The sequence below is a fragment of the Mesitornis unicolor genome, unplaced genomic scaffold (assembly GCF_000695765.1).
Source record: "Mesitornis unicolor isolate BGI_N332 unplaced genomic scaffold, ASM69576v1 scaffold3357, whole genome shotgun sequence".
In the NCBI taxonomy this organism is placed as follows: Eukaryota; Metazoa; Chordata; class Aves; order Mesitornithiformes; family Mesitornithidae; genus Mesitornis; species Mesitornis unicolor.
Window position 1 is genome coordinate 63777 of NW_010194163.1, and position 14908 is coordinate 78684.

The following is a 14908-nucleotide window of genomic DNA, read 5'->3' on the forward strand; positions in this document are numbered from 1 at the left end:
ATGTGCCCCCCCGTACAAGATGAAGAAGAAACCAGGAAATAAGAAGGAAGAAAAAATCCACAAAGATTCAAACAGCATTAAGCTTTAAATTCAGCTTCCACAGGGATATAATACCAGTCATCAGAAGCTACCAGAAGTATGCGTGAAAGTGAGATAAGGAATTGTTCTGTATCTCCTGTAATGCTTTAAGTTTGCAAAACTTGGAAGAAGGGCTTTTAATTTTGAAATACGAGATTTGTATCAACAATTCTGGAGAACTATTTCCTCTCAGATTCTGGCTACATGAAATACTTGCTCTTACAAGTCTGAATGTCTGTTCATAATATTTAGGGCTGTTAAAGACGCAAGGAGAAATGAGCTTTAAACTCCTTGCAAATTCATGCAGAAGGATACTGGCATAATAAGTAAAGGCTAAGTACTGCTTACAGTGTATGGGAAAAGATGTTTCCAGAGTGATGTTAGAACAAGAGGACAGATACCAAATAGCAGTCACTTAATTAAAACCCTATGGAGCTTCTAAGTCATCAGTTTGGAAAAAAGAGCGCTGCCTTAAAATCTAAACAGGCTTTGGAAAATGCAAGGTACAAATAACTTAAGACCCGTATAGAGATACATATTCATTCTTACTGTGACAGTAACAGTTGATCTATAGATTTTAAAGCTTAGATACCACTACCAACAACCTGATAGGACCTCTTGCAACAGTGAACATAAGTATTAAGTTATCTGACTAAAACTAGTTATTACAGAAAAACTCATGTTTCAAAGAGCTTGCAAGGTCTCCTGTCACATTTCCACTTACTGAAAATTTAACTTCAGACTAGATTCATTAAATTCATTGAACCAATCAACTGGTAGCCCCTGAAATAAGAGCTCAAGAAATGCTCCAAACAAACATTACCAAGTTAAAGAACTACATACTCAGTTTGAACAGAATTCAAAGTCATCCTCAGTATTTCAGCCCCCTGCAACCGCATCAGACAGTGGCCAAGTTCAAATATTTCTATTTCAAAATTGAGGATAAAATTTCAGGAACTCTGAGAAACTTCATGGTCTATACATGAAATGCTTTTGTTACTTCTCACTTATGTCTTGTTCTTACATATTCAGAACTGCATATTAGCTGACAGTGTCTCTTCAGCAACCCACCAGAGGTCCAAATACCTTCAGTGCCCAATATTTATTTAGGAACTTCAATGCTTTTAGCAAATAGTTCAACTGTCATATACTAGTAAGTTTAAAATTAAAATGAAATTTGGTGGCTTTTCAAACTAACCTGTTCATTTTCTTCACAGAAAACTGCATGCCATTGTTTAAATGAGGGATGGAACACGGTAGTTTTCTCTAATACTTACAACGAACACTTAAAAAACAATATTTAAATTAATGATATTTTATACTATGGACCCATCTTTGCTTTGTGCTGGTATCATCACAGGAACAGCTCCCATTCTACTTAAATTAGGTGCAGCTACCTTTGGAGGTGCAAAGGTTGGGTTTTGACCAGGAGTACGTTCATAGTCTTCACTTGGGACTTGGCTATATGGAGTTTTGGTAAATCCTTCCATGTTTGAGGGAGACATTGAACCCAGAGAAGAACGATTGCTGCCTATATAGCTGCGTGCTGTTGAACTGCGACTTTTTGGAGGTGGAACATCTTCTCTGAAATAAACAAAAAGCCAGTTGCAGAACGTGAGTTCAGTCTCCATTGCAATGTAGGAGCTCACAAAACAAGTTCTCAGTTTGTTTCTTTCTATTCTGACACAGTAGACAAAAGAGGCTCACTTATTACTTTTAGTGAAAAAAATTTAAGTATTCATGGCCTTTAAAATCTTTTCTGAAATTAGACATGACTACCTACACCATATTCAAAACAAAAAGTTCTCCGACAAGCTGTTAGTAGGTTAATAAGCTTTCCAGATTAAGACAGAAATCTCAACTGTTAAGTATCTTACTTGCAGAAATACACATTTAAAAGTTAATTTACAAATAATACTGCTCAGAAACTAGGTATGTCGTTACCTGATCTCATGATGTACTTCTTTCTCATATTTCTTCTCTCTATGTTTCTTACAGCAACAGAAGACGAGAAAAGCCAATACAGAAAGACCCAGCAGAGTGCCTATAATAGCTCCAGCAATTATACCAGCTGTATTTATAGCTAGAATAGATAAATAACAATACTGTTCGTTAAGTGTCAAATTTATATGACCAACTTCTTTTTCTCTTAACACTAATAACAGTATGTTTTCACATAATCCACTGAATATGGATTATATGCTTCAATCACATGCATTTAAAACAATAATAAGAGTTACAGCTTTCTGCATAAAAAGCAATGCTTTGGGAAGTAAAGACTTGAGTGGCAACCATCAGTTACAGAACAGGTCTGTTTTTTTAACCTTTTAGGAGTATACAGAAACAAGATTATTCAGTTTTAATACACAAAACATTATTTGACCATTACACAGCAAACACTTACGAGGGGTGACATTCAGCTCAACGTAACATTCATCTGTGCCAACTCTGTTAGAGGCCACACAACTGTATGTACCAGAATACGCTTGAGAGGCGTTTTTCAAGAGAAGTTCCCCTGTATTTTTATCTACAAACAACAAAAGGCAGAGGTTTACAATTTTTCGAAGTTTAATTCCATATTCAATACTGCAAAATTATTAATCTATCACAGATGAAATCTTAACTAAAAAAAGCTGTATTAGAAATATCCAAATAAAACCAAAAGTCTATAATGCTGCCAAACAGTATCATTTGTAAAAGTCTCTACCTTGTTAGAAATTTATTCCACAGCATTTGACTTAGTATTAAAGCCTTCAGACTAATTGCTCTGTCAACGGATAGGAACAAATGCTTAAAATGGCCAGTTCTCTAATCCTAACATAGAATTCTAAAATACAGAAGATTAACTGCATCCCAGAAGTACCTCTGTCTCTTCTTTCCATCTAACCAGCTCAAATGCCTGCAGAACCCGTGCTCACCATGAGGAGGGCCTAACCTGAACACTGCACTGCAGTGGGCGATCAGTGAAGTCTAGCTAAGCAGGAGGCAATCAGTGGAAACAATGGGGCTTTCAAAGCCATTGACTGCTACCTTTGTGAGATTCTACTATATGAACTTCAGCTGGATTGCATGCTTTAATTGACAACTGATTTGCCATCAGCACCACAAGATACTACCAAAGCACCACACAAATACTTAGCTCTTTCTGCTGAAGAAGTTAGGTAGCATCTAGATTCTTGAGAACATGTTCAGCTTCCCCAAACCTACATTCACAAGCCCAAAACAAACACTGTTTTATCAAGTTACACACCACATTTGCACACTTCCTCACTCATTCCTGTCCAGCACTAATATTATCAATTTATTTTTTTGTTACCACAAGACAAATCTGGAATATGGAGAAAGCAGGGGCATAACAACAGAAGTCTTGAGAGGTAGAGAAGAACATTAGTGATCTATTGTTCACCACCAAAAGAAGAAATAAGAGATAGCAAACAGCACTACTAGGAGGCAAGTTCAAAATGAAGAACAATATGAGGTTCTTCACATGTAGCTGACGTTTTAGAGATCCGTGTTCTATGATCTTACAGATTCTAATAGACTACAAAAGTTTAAAGGAATTTGGAGAAGTTCACAGAAGTTAGTGTTCATTTAAAAATCAAACTGAAGCTACATCTGAACTTTCTGAGACATAAATTACAGAAGGATAGGAGACCCCTCTGAGGAAAAACCACACAACTTCTTATTCTCTCTCCCCTACACATCCACTTTGGCTACCCTTAGACACATGACATCACTGTACGTGATGTCCAGTGTCCTGTACGTCCTACACAACCTGAATTAAAAGATGTCTATTTGTAAGCAGATTCTTAAACTGCTTCATCTGCAAGGAAACCCCATCATCACAAGGTTTAAGGTTTTCAGAACTACAAAAAAGATCAAAGAACTGTTACTGAGCAGTACTCTCCTCTAAAGAGTATTCCCGAATAACTTTCACAAAGTCAAAAGTCACAAATTAACCTTCTCACAATAAAAATCCAATAGCACCACTATAAAAATTTGGAATCCAGTCAAAACTCAGAATATGCTTTTCCTATATATCAGCTCTTTTAAGAAGAGGCTAAGCAGTCTCTTCTCTGTTACTCTTGACAACTTTTCTTCTGAAAACATGCATCCCTTTTTAAGCAAAAAGTTCTGTCACTTGATCAGGAAGCAAAGACCTCCATTCACACTCTAAAAACTTCAAGCTTTTATCTCCAGTTCCCTGAAGGCAGCTCTAACCACTAGTCTAGACTGTTTCGACTCTTCCCCACTGTCCACTTGAGTGCAAAAGCAGCTGAGATTAGCAAGCAAGAGAACTCACAAGACTCTGGCACAGGTGAGCATGGTTCTGCAACCTAATGGTAAGAATCCAAACTTAAAGCTTAAACACTTACCACTATAAATAAAAAAACCAACCACCCAACTTGTTTCAAAGTCCATTTTACAGAAGTGATGCTTGACTACTCTTTACTAATATTAAGCATGAGATGCTCACAAATTAAGATAAGCCAAAATAAGACAAAAACCCAAATTCAATCTTCCTTAAATATTCCAGACTAATAAATAATGTTTAACAGTACTCAGCATGGAAGTGGCAGGGAGATCCTGTGTGCCAGATACTCTCCTCCAGTCATAAGACAAAAGTGGGGATCCTTCTTGTGATCCACATTTCAAGGTAACATCTCTTCCAATCTCCTGTGATCCTTCAATGGAACATTTAGTTCTTGCTGGCTTTACTAATTAAGGAAGTAACATTGAATTAATAACAGTCACAATCAAAATGCTTACTAGTTATGTTCTAGTAGGGCAGTCCATTTTGCTAAAGACAAAGTTTGTGCAACAAACCATTTCTATGCATGGAAAGACTTTCTATTCAGTACAAGCCAGGCCAATTTTCAAAAATGCTCATAATTCTGAGTATTATTCCCTTCATTACCCAGAATAGAATGACATCCACCCCACCCAAAGCCTCAATAATGAATGCATCATAATAGATTCAGTGTGACTTTGCCCAACAGAAGTTTTCATTTTAGACATCAAAAACAGGAATGAATAAACACTAAAAAGGTCACTGAAAATTCAAGAAAAGCATTATCTTACCAAGTACAGTCAACTGTAATTTTTGGCTTTGAACTCCAGGAGCCTTCTTCACTTTGCACTGGTATGTGCCAGTGTCTGCTGATTTTAAATTCAGGATTTCCAATGAACCATCACCAGATCTGGGATCAGGATTAGTAAACTGCATCCGTCCAGTCTTAGCAGCATAGTAATTATTATAAATCCTGTCTACAGCATACATAATTATCTATAAAAAAAGGAAATACAATTCAGAAATCCACTTGGCATGTAAACATTCAAAATAATTTGGAATCTTCAGATTCTTGACACTTTCTTTCTACTGTTTTAAATAATCCCAGAAGTTCGACATAGCCAAATATCTCAGGCTTCAAAACATCACCACACTCAGTACTCTAATGAACACTCCAACCAAACACCTGCACAAGTAGCACTGACTTCTAACTGAAAGAAAGCTGTTTAAACTGCTCTAATTTAATTCTGTTAAAACCTGTCTACTAAAAGTAGTCATCTTGATAAGCTTTCCAAAGAAAGGCAAGAGTTAATTTAAAATTAAAACCTCACAAATCAGTTTTCAATCAAGAAAATAATGCAGGTATAAATGCATAGTTTGTTTTCTGGAACTGAAGTGTATTTAATTTGAGAGTTCTTTACAAGTCAAGTTTATAGTGAGAAATCTCTTGACATTTCATATTTAATCTACTATTCCAAAACTTCCACTGTATTTCATATGACTGCTGCTTCAAAGTCATTTAAGATCACAACCATCCCAACCTGAAGAGTTAGAAGTTTAAAAAGTCAGTAACAAGGTTCATACATTGACCTACTCAAACAACTGAATTAATACTGTCCAAAAAAAGGCCTTCACTTACTATTTCTTCCATCCTTTGACTATCTGTTGGTATCAATACCCACTCAATATCTAGGGGACCTTCATCTTCTTCTGAGAGTACAAAAGTACATGGCAACGTAACTTTCTCTCCTTGTGCTTTTTCAATCATTGATGGCTCAACTGGAGTTATACTTAGGCTTCTCGTTAGACCTATAAAAATAAATGTTTTAAAAACACTTCACATGCAGTTTTCAACATAAGTGTTCTATTATATACTAGTATATATTCAAATCCATCATATTCTTTTCCTGTATAGAAAACATGCCATTAGTCAGACTTGTCACTGCTTAAGAGATCCTGCTTACTGAACACAATGTAAAGTCACATACTGTCCATCTGAAATCACAGTCAACAGACAGTTGCATCTTTCAAACCATACAATTTTTCTTCAACAATTTAAGTCCCATATGAATCTAAACCAAAAAATTTCAGCAGCAGGTTTTTCAAGTTATTAGATAATCACACCTTACCACTACTCCCTCACTGTAAAGTGGAACAGCGACAAAGTCCGCCAGGATGGACAGAACCGTGAAGTCCTGGGTTAAAGCAAGGTAAGTTACACTGCCTTCAGATATACGGACTCTTCCATCTACAGGGTGTGGACAAACAAATCTTTTTTGAAAAATCTCAGTGAGTTTTTTAGAATCACTTGCCCCTCCTGCTTGTCTTACTCTTAAAAAATAAAAAGACTGTGTAATCCTTATTTGCATGCCTCTAAGCAAAACGTGTTTCCAAACAACAAATTTTCCTCAACAGGCCTGATGGCCAGCCTCATCACATGTATAGACCCATGCATCGTGGTCAGGAAGTGGAAAGCTCCCTTTGCTTGTTACGGAAACAGGTTTGGCATTTGTACATCCACTGTTATGTCCACCTTGCTGGGTACCAAGCTCAGGTTTTCAGTCATTTTATGTGCATAGGTTGCTGCTGCCCATCGTAGCTAGACAGACACATAGATGTTACCGCAGCCACAAGAGATGCAAGGCCACAAGAAGAGCGGCCAGTGAGAAGATAGTTTGTTTTGGTGCATCTGTATAATCACAGCCTCAGATGAAATAAAATTTAAAATTATTATAAAGACCGCATTTATGCTCTAACTTACGCTTCTGTGCTAACTCAAGTTATTATCTGACTTGCACTTCTCCATATAGTAATGAAGCTGCAATGCATTTCTGCAGTAGATCAGACTGCAACAGCTATTCTTCTACCTTACTAAAATTTTGTTGCAATCACGTCTTTGGATTCTCTTCTTGATGTCAAAACAAAGGGATCTTTAACAGCTATTAAAAAACTAAAAAAATTTAGAAAAAGAAAGCACCTGTCACACTAAATTCCAGACAAAAGCCTGCAAGAAAAGATCTTCACAATTGTTAATTACGAACTTAGAGTTACAAATTAGGTAGGATCATTCATGGTATTGCTTTGCATGACATCACCTTCATTCAAGAAACAAACAAAAAAAAATCCCAAAGAACCCAAAAAATCCCAAAACAAACAAAAACCTCCAAAAGTACCCAAAACACCCCAAAAACATCAACTGGAGTTACAAAAGATATTTAGATGCAATATTTCTTACCAAACCATGTACATCTTTTCAATGATAATTTCAACAGGTTTCTATCACCTTTTTTTTTTGACCACAATAAACATATCTGAGCAACTAATTCTCTGCCAGTAGGTTGAATTAATACTATTTCCTAAACAATACTAATCTCCATGAACACTGGCTGACTTGCCACAGATGCTATCCTCTTTTAAAGGATCCTTTCAGATTTCCAGGTGTAAAACTGGCCATTCTAAGCTTTTTAAAAAGGTCATATACTAGTGAAATATATTAGTCTAATCTTTAAGTTTGGTCAGCTTGGCATAAACAAAGACAGTATTACTACTAGACCTCACCTCCAGAAATGGGTCAATTCAGAGCATATTCATGTTTTCATAAAGCACAGTAGCAAAGAACTCAAATTCCTAATCTTTTTTTTGGTGACTTCCATACTCTCCTTCTCTCCATCACTGCCTCATTAAGGAACCGCAATGCAATATTCTCAAGTTCACCTTCAAATTGCATTTCTGCTTTTTCATTTTACTGTATTAAAGAAGTGAGTTGGGATGTCAAGTACAGTTTAGTGACTGATGATGAAACACATTACAATCTCACTTCCTTAAAAGCCTCAAATCTATAACCCAGGAAATGAAAACCTTTTATTCTGAAATGAGTTAATTACTGAAGCAGTACTTCTGCTCTGTGACAGCATCCTCCATAAGTTACAGCTGTTTGTATCAGCTGTATACAGCTGTTACAGCTTCAGCTATTTGAAAATCCACAACAGATGACCATAGAGCACACCTTTGCTCTCCTCTCCCCATGAGGGCACCTGCTGAGGATTTCAGAAAGTGTTCTGTAATTCAGGTAACAGGAACACAAAGACACAAAAACACAATCGGCCTCTTCACAGTGGGCAGCAGAGAACAGAATTCATACTTTGGAGATGGTAAAACACATCTGTACTACTAAAAAGTATAAAAACGCTGACACAACATAGGCAAAGTAAACTGGACAGATGAGTATTCGTATGTTGATTTTTTTTGACTGATTTTCTAAACAAGTGGAAGTTGTACAATCACCATTTTATTCTTCTGCCATTAGTTGTTCATCTATTTGACAATTTCAAACAAATACAAAAGTAGAAGTAAGAGTCCAGTGCAATCAGAAGCCCCTGAAGTTATTAATTTGCTCTGACATAGTTGAAGAATCTAATGCTTCTTAGCTGTCTCTTGCCCCCTATTGCCAGGTAGCTCCATATGAGTGTAATTTCAAAGCAGAGGCTATACAAACCGTTTCTCATTCAGATGACAGATGTATTGGGCCAGGCTGAGCTGGAGTTAATCTTCCCCAAAGCAGCCCTCATGGTATTGTGCTTTGTATTGGTAGCTAGAAAGGTGCTGATAACACACTAGTGTTTTGGCTACTGCTGAGCTGTGTCCCCACAGCACCAAGGCAAACTCTCCAACATCCCTCTCCAGTAGCCCAGGGGTGGGCAAGAGCTTGGGAAGGGATACAGACAGGACAACTGACTCAAAGTGACCAAAGGGATATTCTATACCAAATGACATCTGCTCAGCTACAAAAGCTACAAGAAGGAGGTGGGAAGGGGACATTTATTATTATGCTGTTTGTCTTCCAGAGCAACCACTACATGAACTGAGACCATAGTCCAAGGCAGTGGCTGAACATCATCTGCTGATGGGAAGCAGAGAATAGATCTTTCATTTTCCTTTGCTTCCACACACAACCTTTGCTTTTGCTTTATTAAACTGCCTTTATCTTGACCCATGAGGTTTTATCCATCTTACTTTCTCTCCCCTTGCTGTCCTGTTGAGGAGGGGAGTGACAAGAGTGGTTTGGTGGACACCTAGCATCCAGCCAGGGTCAACCCACCACAGCACAACATTAAGAAAAGCATACTGGGAGAAGGGAAGAAAAATTATGCTAAAAGTACTGCATTTCAGAGACACTTCTAGGAAACTAGGCTCCAGTAGTTCTGCCTATCACATGGCGCTTCAAAAGTCACAGGCAGCAAATAGTACAGTCTGAGGTTATACTACAGCACTCATTTCTTTAACATATGAAACAACATAGTAATCATAAGCCAAATAAAAGCAGAAGCCAACATCCTAAACCGACCTGGCAGAAATGTATCCCACATAGAAGATTGTTAAAACTTCTTTTGTAAAACCAAAATTTAAAACTTTCAAAGTGCAAGTAGTATGTTCTTGCACAGTGACTGCAAGTACATGTTTCAATAGAACATGAAGCACACGAACCTGTAGAACTGGACAATCATTCCTGCATGTGAAGCTTGCAACACACATTCGCTGATAAAAGAAGTACCCAAACACTGGTCTGAGCCTTCTAAGTCTCAGAGATTTTTCATAAATCTCAATTCCTTTCTTACTGCACATCTCCCAACATCTCATTTTTCTTATACTAGTGCTCCACAGTCTCTTTCTTACACTAAGAAAGATATTTCCCACTTTCTTTACTTTGTCAACATTAGAATGACAGGCAGAAGCAGCAAGCATCTCAAGTAAGATAGGTGTCAGAGTTAGCTGGGTTTGAACTAAGTATTGGCAATACTTAGTGGCAGGCAATACTGGTTGGAGATTCCATTCTCCAAAGGAGATGCACCCATCTGCTGCCAGATGTGCTGGTGAGGGAGGTTTGGCCAGATTCAGCACATTGGAGAGATTGCCAAGGGTCCTCTGACCCTTACACTATTAACTATTAAACTACTACTCATTATTATTATTACCACCAGTACTGCCTTTTTTTTTTTAATCTTTTTTTCTTCCTCCTCCTCCTGCCTCCTCCCTTAGCTATTTATTACCTACTCGCACAGGCAGCCATGCTATTAACAAAAGAGACCCAGAGCAAATCAGGAGTGACAAGACAAACCCACAGGCAAAGAAGGACATGAGACCCCAGGCGATGTTTGTTCTCCTTGCTCTTTCATGTGAAGGGGAAAAAGCTTGTGGAGACACATCCTGCAAATTAATAACTCGCTGCAGGACTAGCATTGCAGACAGCATTTTAATTTTTATGGCCACAAGTATTCCTGAGAAATGAGGACTGCTAAGTCAGAGATGGGATCCACTTGACAAAGTGGGTTAGGAACATAATCACCAAATCTGGTGACAAGTACTTTAAATGAGAGGTCTATCAGGGAATGGTGATTAAAGTTCACAGTTAAAGGAGGGAACAGAGATTCAGACAGGTTGGTGGGAGAAAGAGAGACATTGGCAAGGATAAAGCATGCTGAAAGGGGAACCATCTCAAGTATCTGTACACTGAACTATGACACCAGAGTAACTGAGACATGTGGGACAGCTCACACAACTGGAGCTTTGTCAGGATTAAAGGAGAAGTCTGTATGGGGAACATCCCAGTCAATGTTTGTTACAAATCATCTGATTGGGTAAGAAAGTAGATAAAGTCTTCAACAATTCCAGAAAGTCTCTATAAAATCACAGAGCCTGGTTATTGTGGGACACTTTAACCTCCCTGACATTTACTGAAAGGGCAACACAGCAGGACACAATCAATCTGCAAGGCTTCTGAAAGATTTCAGGCAAAAACAGATGCTAAATGGGTCAACCCACTTGATACTTTCTGGGAATTGCTTTCTACAACAACAACAAACAACTTGCTGGGGATGGGATCAACAGCAGCCTTGGCTGTAGTGACTATGAAACAGTGGGGTTTCTGAAAGGCAAAAGAGCTCAAGAAAGCTTGCAGGTATTTAAGGACAACTGCCTCTAACCACATGAAAAGTACACCAAACACTTGAGAAAAGAAGCTGATCAATCAACAGCTCAGCCTAAGGAGGAAGAAGCAAGAACAGTCCACCAAGGGAGGAATATAGAAATATTGCCTAGGTGTGCAGCATTGCTCCCTACACAAGTTGAAACCAAACCAAAGCTGAATGAAACAAGGAACTTAAGCACAACATGAAAAGTTTCTACTAGTAGGTGAGCAGTCAGAAAGTCAAACATGAAAATGGGACAGGTGATTTAGTGACAGCCAACACAGGCAAGACCAAAGAACACAGTGCTGATTCTGCCTGGAGCAGTAGGTTGGGTTACTGAGGTAACTTCCACCACAACCAATGCTGTAACTGCATCAAAGATCTATACGAAACCTATGCACATAGTGACAAGATGATATTGTCTCCAAGCTTTCCCAAGCCTCTTCTCCTTCAGTTTTCACCCAAATCGGGAAGATTCCACTTCTTTTCACTCCTAGTGTAAAGTCCGCTCCTCTGAACATGAGTGGATCAACTGTGGCATCTAACTGTGAGTATGTGACAAGCAGACATTTGATCGAGCTGAGTGAAGATCTGTATTTGTTTGATTAGCAGGGTTAATGGCTAAATTTTCAGACATATTTCAGACTTGTTTTAATACAGCAGAAAGACAGGGCTTCCTCAAGTTAGTTCTCCCGTTTATTCAAATGTGTTTAACATTAAAACATTTAATTTTTAATTGCAGCAAACAAATCTCTGTAAAGCTTAGGCTCAAAAGCACGCAACAGATTCTCAAAAACACAACTGAAAACTATCAACACAAGTGCAACTGGTCCAAATGCACGTATATTGTTACCCAAATTTTTGAAAGGAGACTACACATCGTATTCAATTGAGGCTAACAGAAGAATGAATCTTTGTGACTGCGTGAGACAAGACAAGTACTATTCCTTGATGCAGAATAATAAGTATTATCCCTTATAAAAGTTTATATCAGAAGAAGGCAAGAGGACAATGCACATTTTGGATTCTGAGCAGTCAGATTCAAGTTTCTCAACATTAAATTAAATACTCTTTTCTCTGGAAAACTGACCTCAAAAAGCACTGCAAACTAGTATCCACATGACTGAACAAGCTTTTCACATTACTTCCAAAGGGGTGCAAAACAGTATACCACCTTTAGAGAAACTGTATTTCCTTCTGAATATCTGGACACACTTTGAAATGCCATGTAAGCGGAACACAGCTTAGCAAACTACACTATTAATATTTTGAAGAATTATCTAGGGAAAAAATCAAACATTTGATAGAATTTGATGGAAACTATTTTCTAGTATAACAGAATCTTTAACACAGAAAACAAAAGAATTAAACTGGAGCAATGCTTCCTTCATTCCAACACAGAGCTGTGATATACACCAAAACGTAACAGAAAGCAAATTTTGATTTGGTGAATTATTTATGCATTTAGTATTTTCTTATTTAAATGAAACCAAAAGTTAAAAATTCAGGATGCACTGAAAATCTGGCTTGCTGGCTTACACAAATTTAAGTGTAAATTTAAACCTGGCATGAATGTTTCTGGCAGACAGGGCTATGTCACAGAAGCGTTACGCAAGGCAAGAGGCACAGTCCATCCCTAACGGGGAGGAACACATCAGCTGGAACCGCAGAAGGGATGGCAGCTGACATACACAGAGGGACAGGAGTAGGGGCGGTGCAGGAGCAGGCAGGAGCACCACCAGGTTCAAACTGATGTCTGAAATGGCAATCGCTAAGGAGCACAACTGCAAAGAAGCACAGACTGCTTCGACATGGAGCAAGAGTTGAGTTCACAGATGTTGCTGCACTTAAAGCCATATGTGATCCATCCACAGTCTGCCTTCGCACACTACTTCAAGTTTACTAGCAGGGTCTCTAAAAACCATCTTGTTTGCCAGTACCTGACTGTAAACAAGGAATAGCTGTAAATAGAGAAATGCTTTTCTTCAAAGAATGAGGCCTTTAAGAAACAAATAACAACGACAACCAGAAATGTATGTTGGTGCTTTGAGAGATACAAGCTAAAAAGTTCACTTGAGACTCTTCAGCTTACTCTTTTTTCAAATACAGAATACAGATGTAGCTGTGATCAAATCTTTCCACTTGACAGACAAGAACATCCTTCCCAACACCCCCAATTTACTTCTGAATATGCCTCTCATCCATAGTTAATCTCATACTTTTTTCAGCTGCTTTACAATATCATTAGAGCTAAAGTTCCCCAACACACCTCCACTCAGACAGAAGTACTACAACGTCTTATTTCAGAACTGCACTTTTGAAATAAGGTCCTGTAGAACTGAGGGAGTCAACTTAAATTTACACCCTTGGTAAGTAAGGGAGTACACACTGAGGTAGGTACACATTGAGGAGTGCCTAGCTGAGGGAGATTTCCCAGTGTTTACTGGCACACTCAAGACAAACACAAGGCTCCTTCATGGCTGAAATCTCCACAAGAAGCCACCTTCTCACAATCTTCTCCCGGTTCCTCACTACATAAAACTCCAGTATCCTCAAGTGATGCCAAAACAAGACTGCGAGGCAGGGTGCTGCTAATGAAGTGGATTAAAAGTTGTCTTTGCAAAAATAAAAGGAAAAGAATATTTGACATTACTCATTTTAGTGATTTTTACAGCACCCAGGAGCTGAGTCACATCAGCACAGCCAAGCAGCAGTTTGCTTATGCTGTTTTGCCACAGTTTGTTATCACTGACTGCATGACAAACTGAATCCTAGCTTTACCAGTGAGACCCCCAAAGGCAAAAAAGCCTAGCTTCAGATTTGGGTTCTCAGTTTCCAGCATCTACAACTTCAGGCAAGTGTCACCATATCACAACAGATCCTGAAAACATCCCTGGTCCTGATGAGATATAACACAGATCAAGGCAGAGTTAATCTCACTTCAGTTTCTGTAGTAGTTTTACCAGGCTTCAGAAATTCTGGCTGAGCTACTTGGGCGGATGGAAAATAAAGAGAAAAGAGTAAATTCCAGTTTTTCAACCAGCTCTAGTCATACATATTTTCTCAACTTCTGTTTTTTTCATGAGACACACGACACGAAACAACACAAAGAAAAGTCGCCAGAGTCTTCTTTAACTTAGTAAACATTAAAGGAACAATGGCAATAAATAAGAAAAACAGACGTTTAACAGAAGGATTAAAAAAAAAAGTTGTCTTCCCTTTAGAAAGCTTGGAGACTTGATGTCAGAATGAAATTCTAAAATCCTCTTTTACAGCCCAAATACACAGATATTCTCTTCAAATGTTTCAGGACATTATTCTAAATACGTATTAGCTCAATACACCTAGGTAACAAAGAACACTTCACACCAACCTCACCCAAGATAAGAATAAGCAAGAGATGAGGGAAAGGAACAAGCAAGCAACAGGCAATAAACTACCAAAAGCTAGACAATCATGCAACAGTGAAAAAAACAAGAAAACATGGCACAGCATTACTGCACCTGAATCTATAATGGAGATGTATCCAAAGACCAGGTTTGGTTTTAGTAGGTAATAATTGTAGAACTCTGCA

General features: G+C 38.2%; 1 protein-coding gene across 1 annotated transcript; it reads right to left on the reverse strand.

Annotated features, from left to right (window-relative positions):
• Window positions 1–1181: 1181 nt before the first annotated feature.
• CXADR (coxsackie virus and adenovirus receptor) lies at window positions 1182–6170 on the reverse strand. Its single transcript, XM_010187693.1, has 6 exons — window positions 6009–6170; window positions 5161–5365; window positions 4641–4796; window positions 2483–2605; window positions 2023–2161; window positions 1182–1662 (listed from the first exon to the last, which is right to left on the reverse strand). Exons 1-6 carry the CDS (start codon window positions 6135–6137, stop codon window positions 1395–1397), a joined length of 1020 nt encoding a protein of 339 aa, XP_010185995.1. The 5' UTR covers window positions 6138–6170; the 3' UTR covers window positions 1182–1394.
• Between the last annotated feature and the right edge of the window lie 8738 nt (window positions 6171–14908).

Coding starts and splice junctions, on each gene's coding strand:
- CXADR (XM_010187693.1), bottom strand. CDS start 6,137: ATGATTGAAAAAGCACAAGGAGAGAAAGTTACGTTGCCATGTACTTTT. Junction 4,797..5,160: donor ATTACAGTTGACTGTACTTG/GTAAGATAATGC, acceptor TTCCTTAATTAG/TAAAGCCAGCAAGAACTAAA. Junction 2,162..2,482: donor TGAGCTGAATGTCACCCCTC/GTAAGTGTTTGC, acceptor TATCTATTCTAG/CTATAAATACAGCTGGTATA.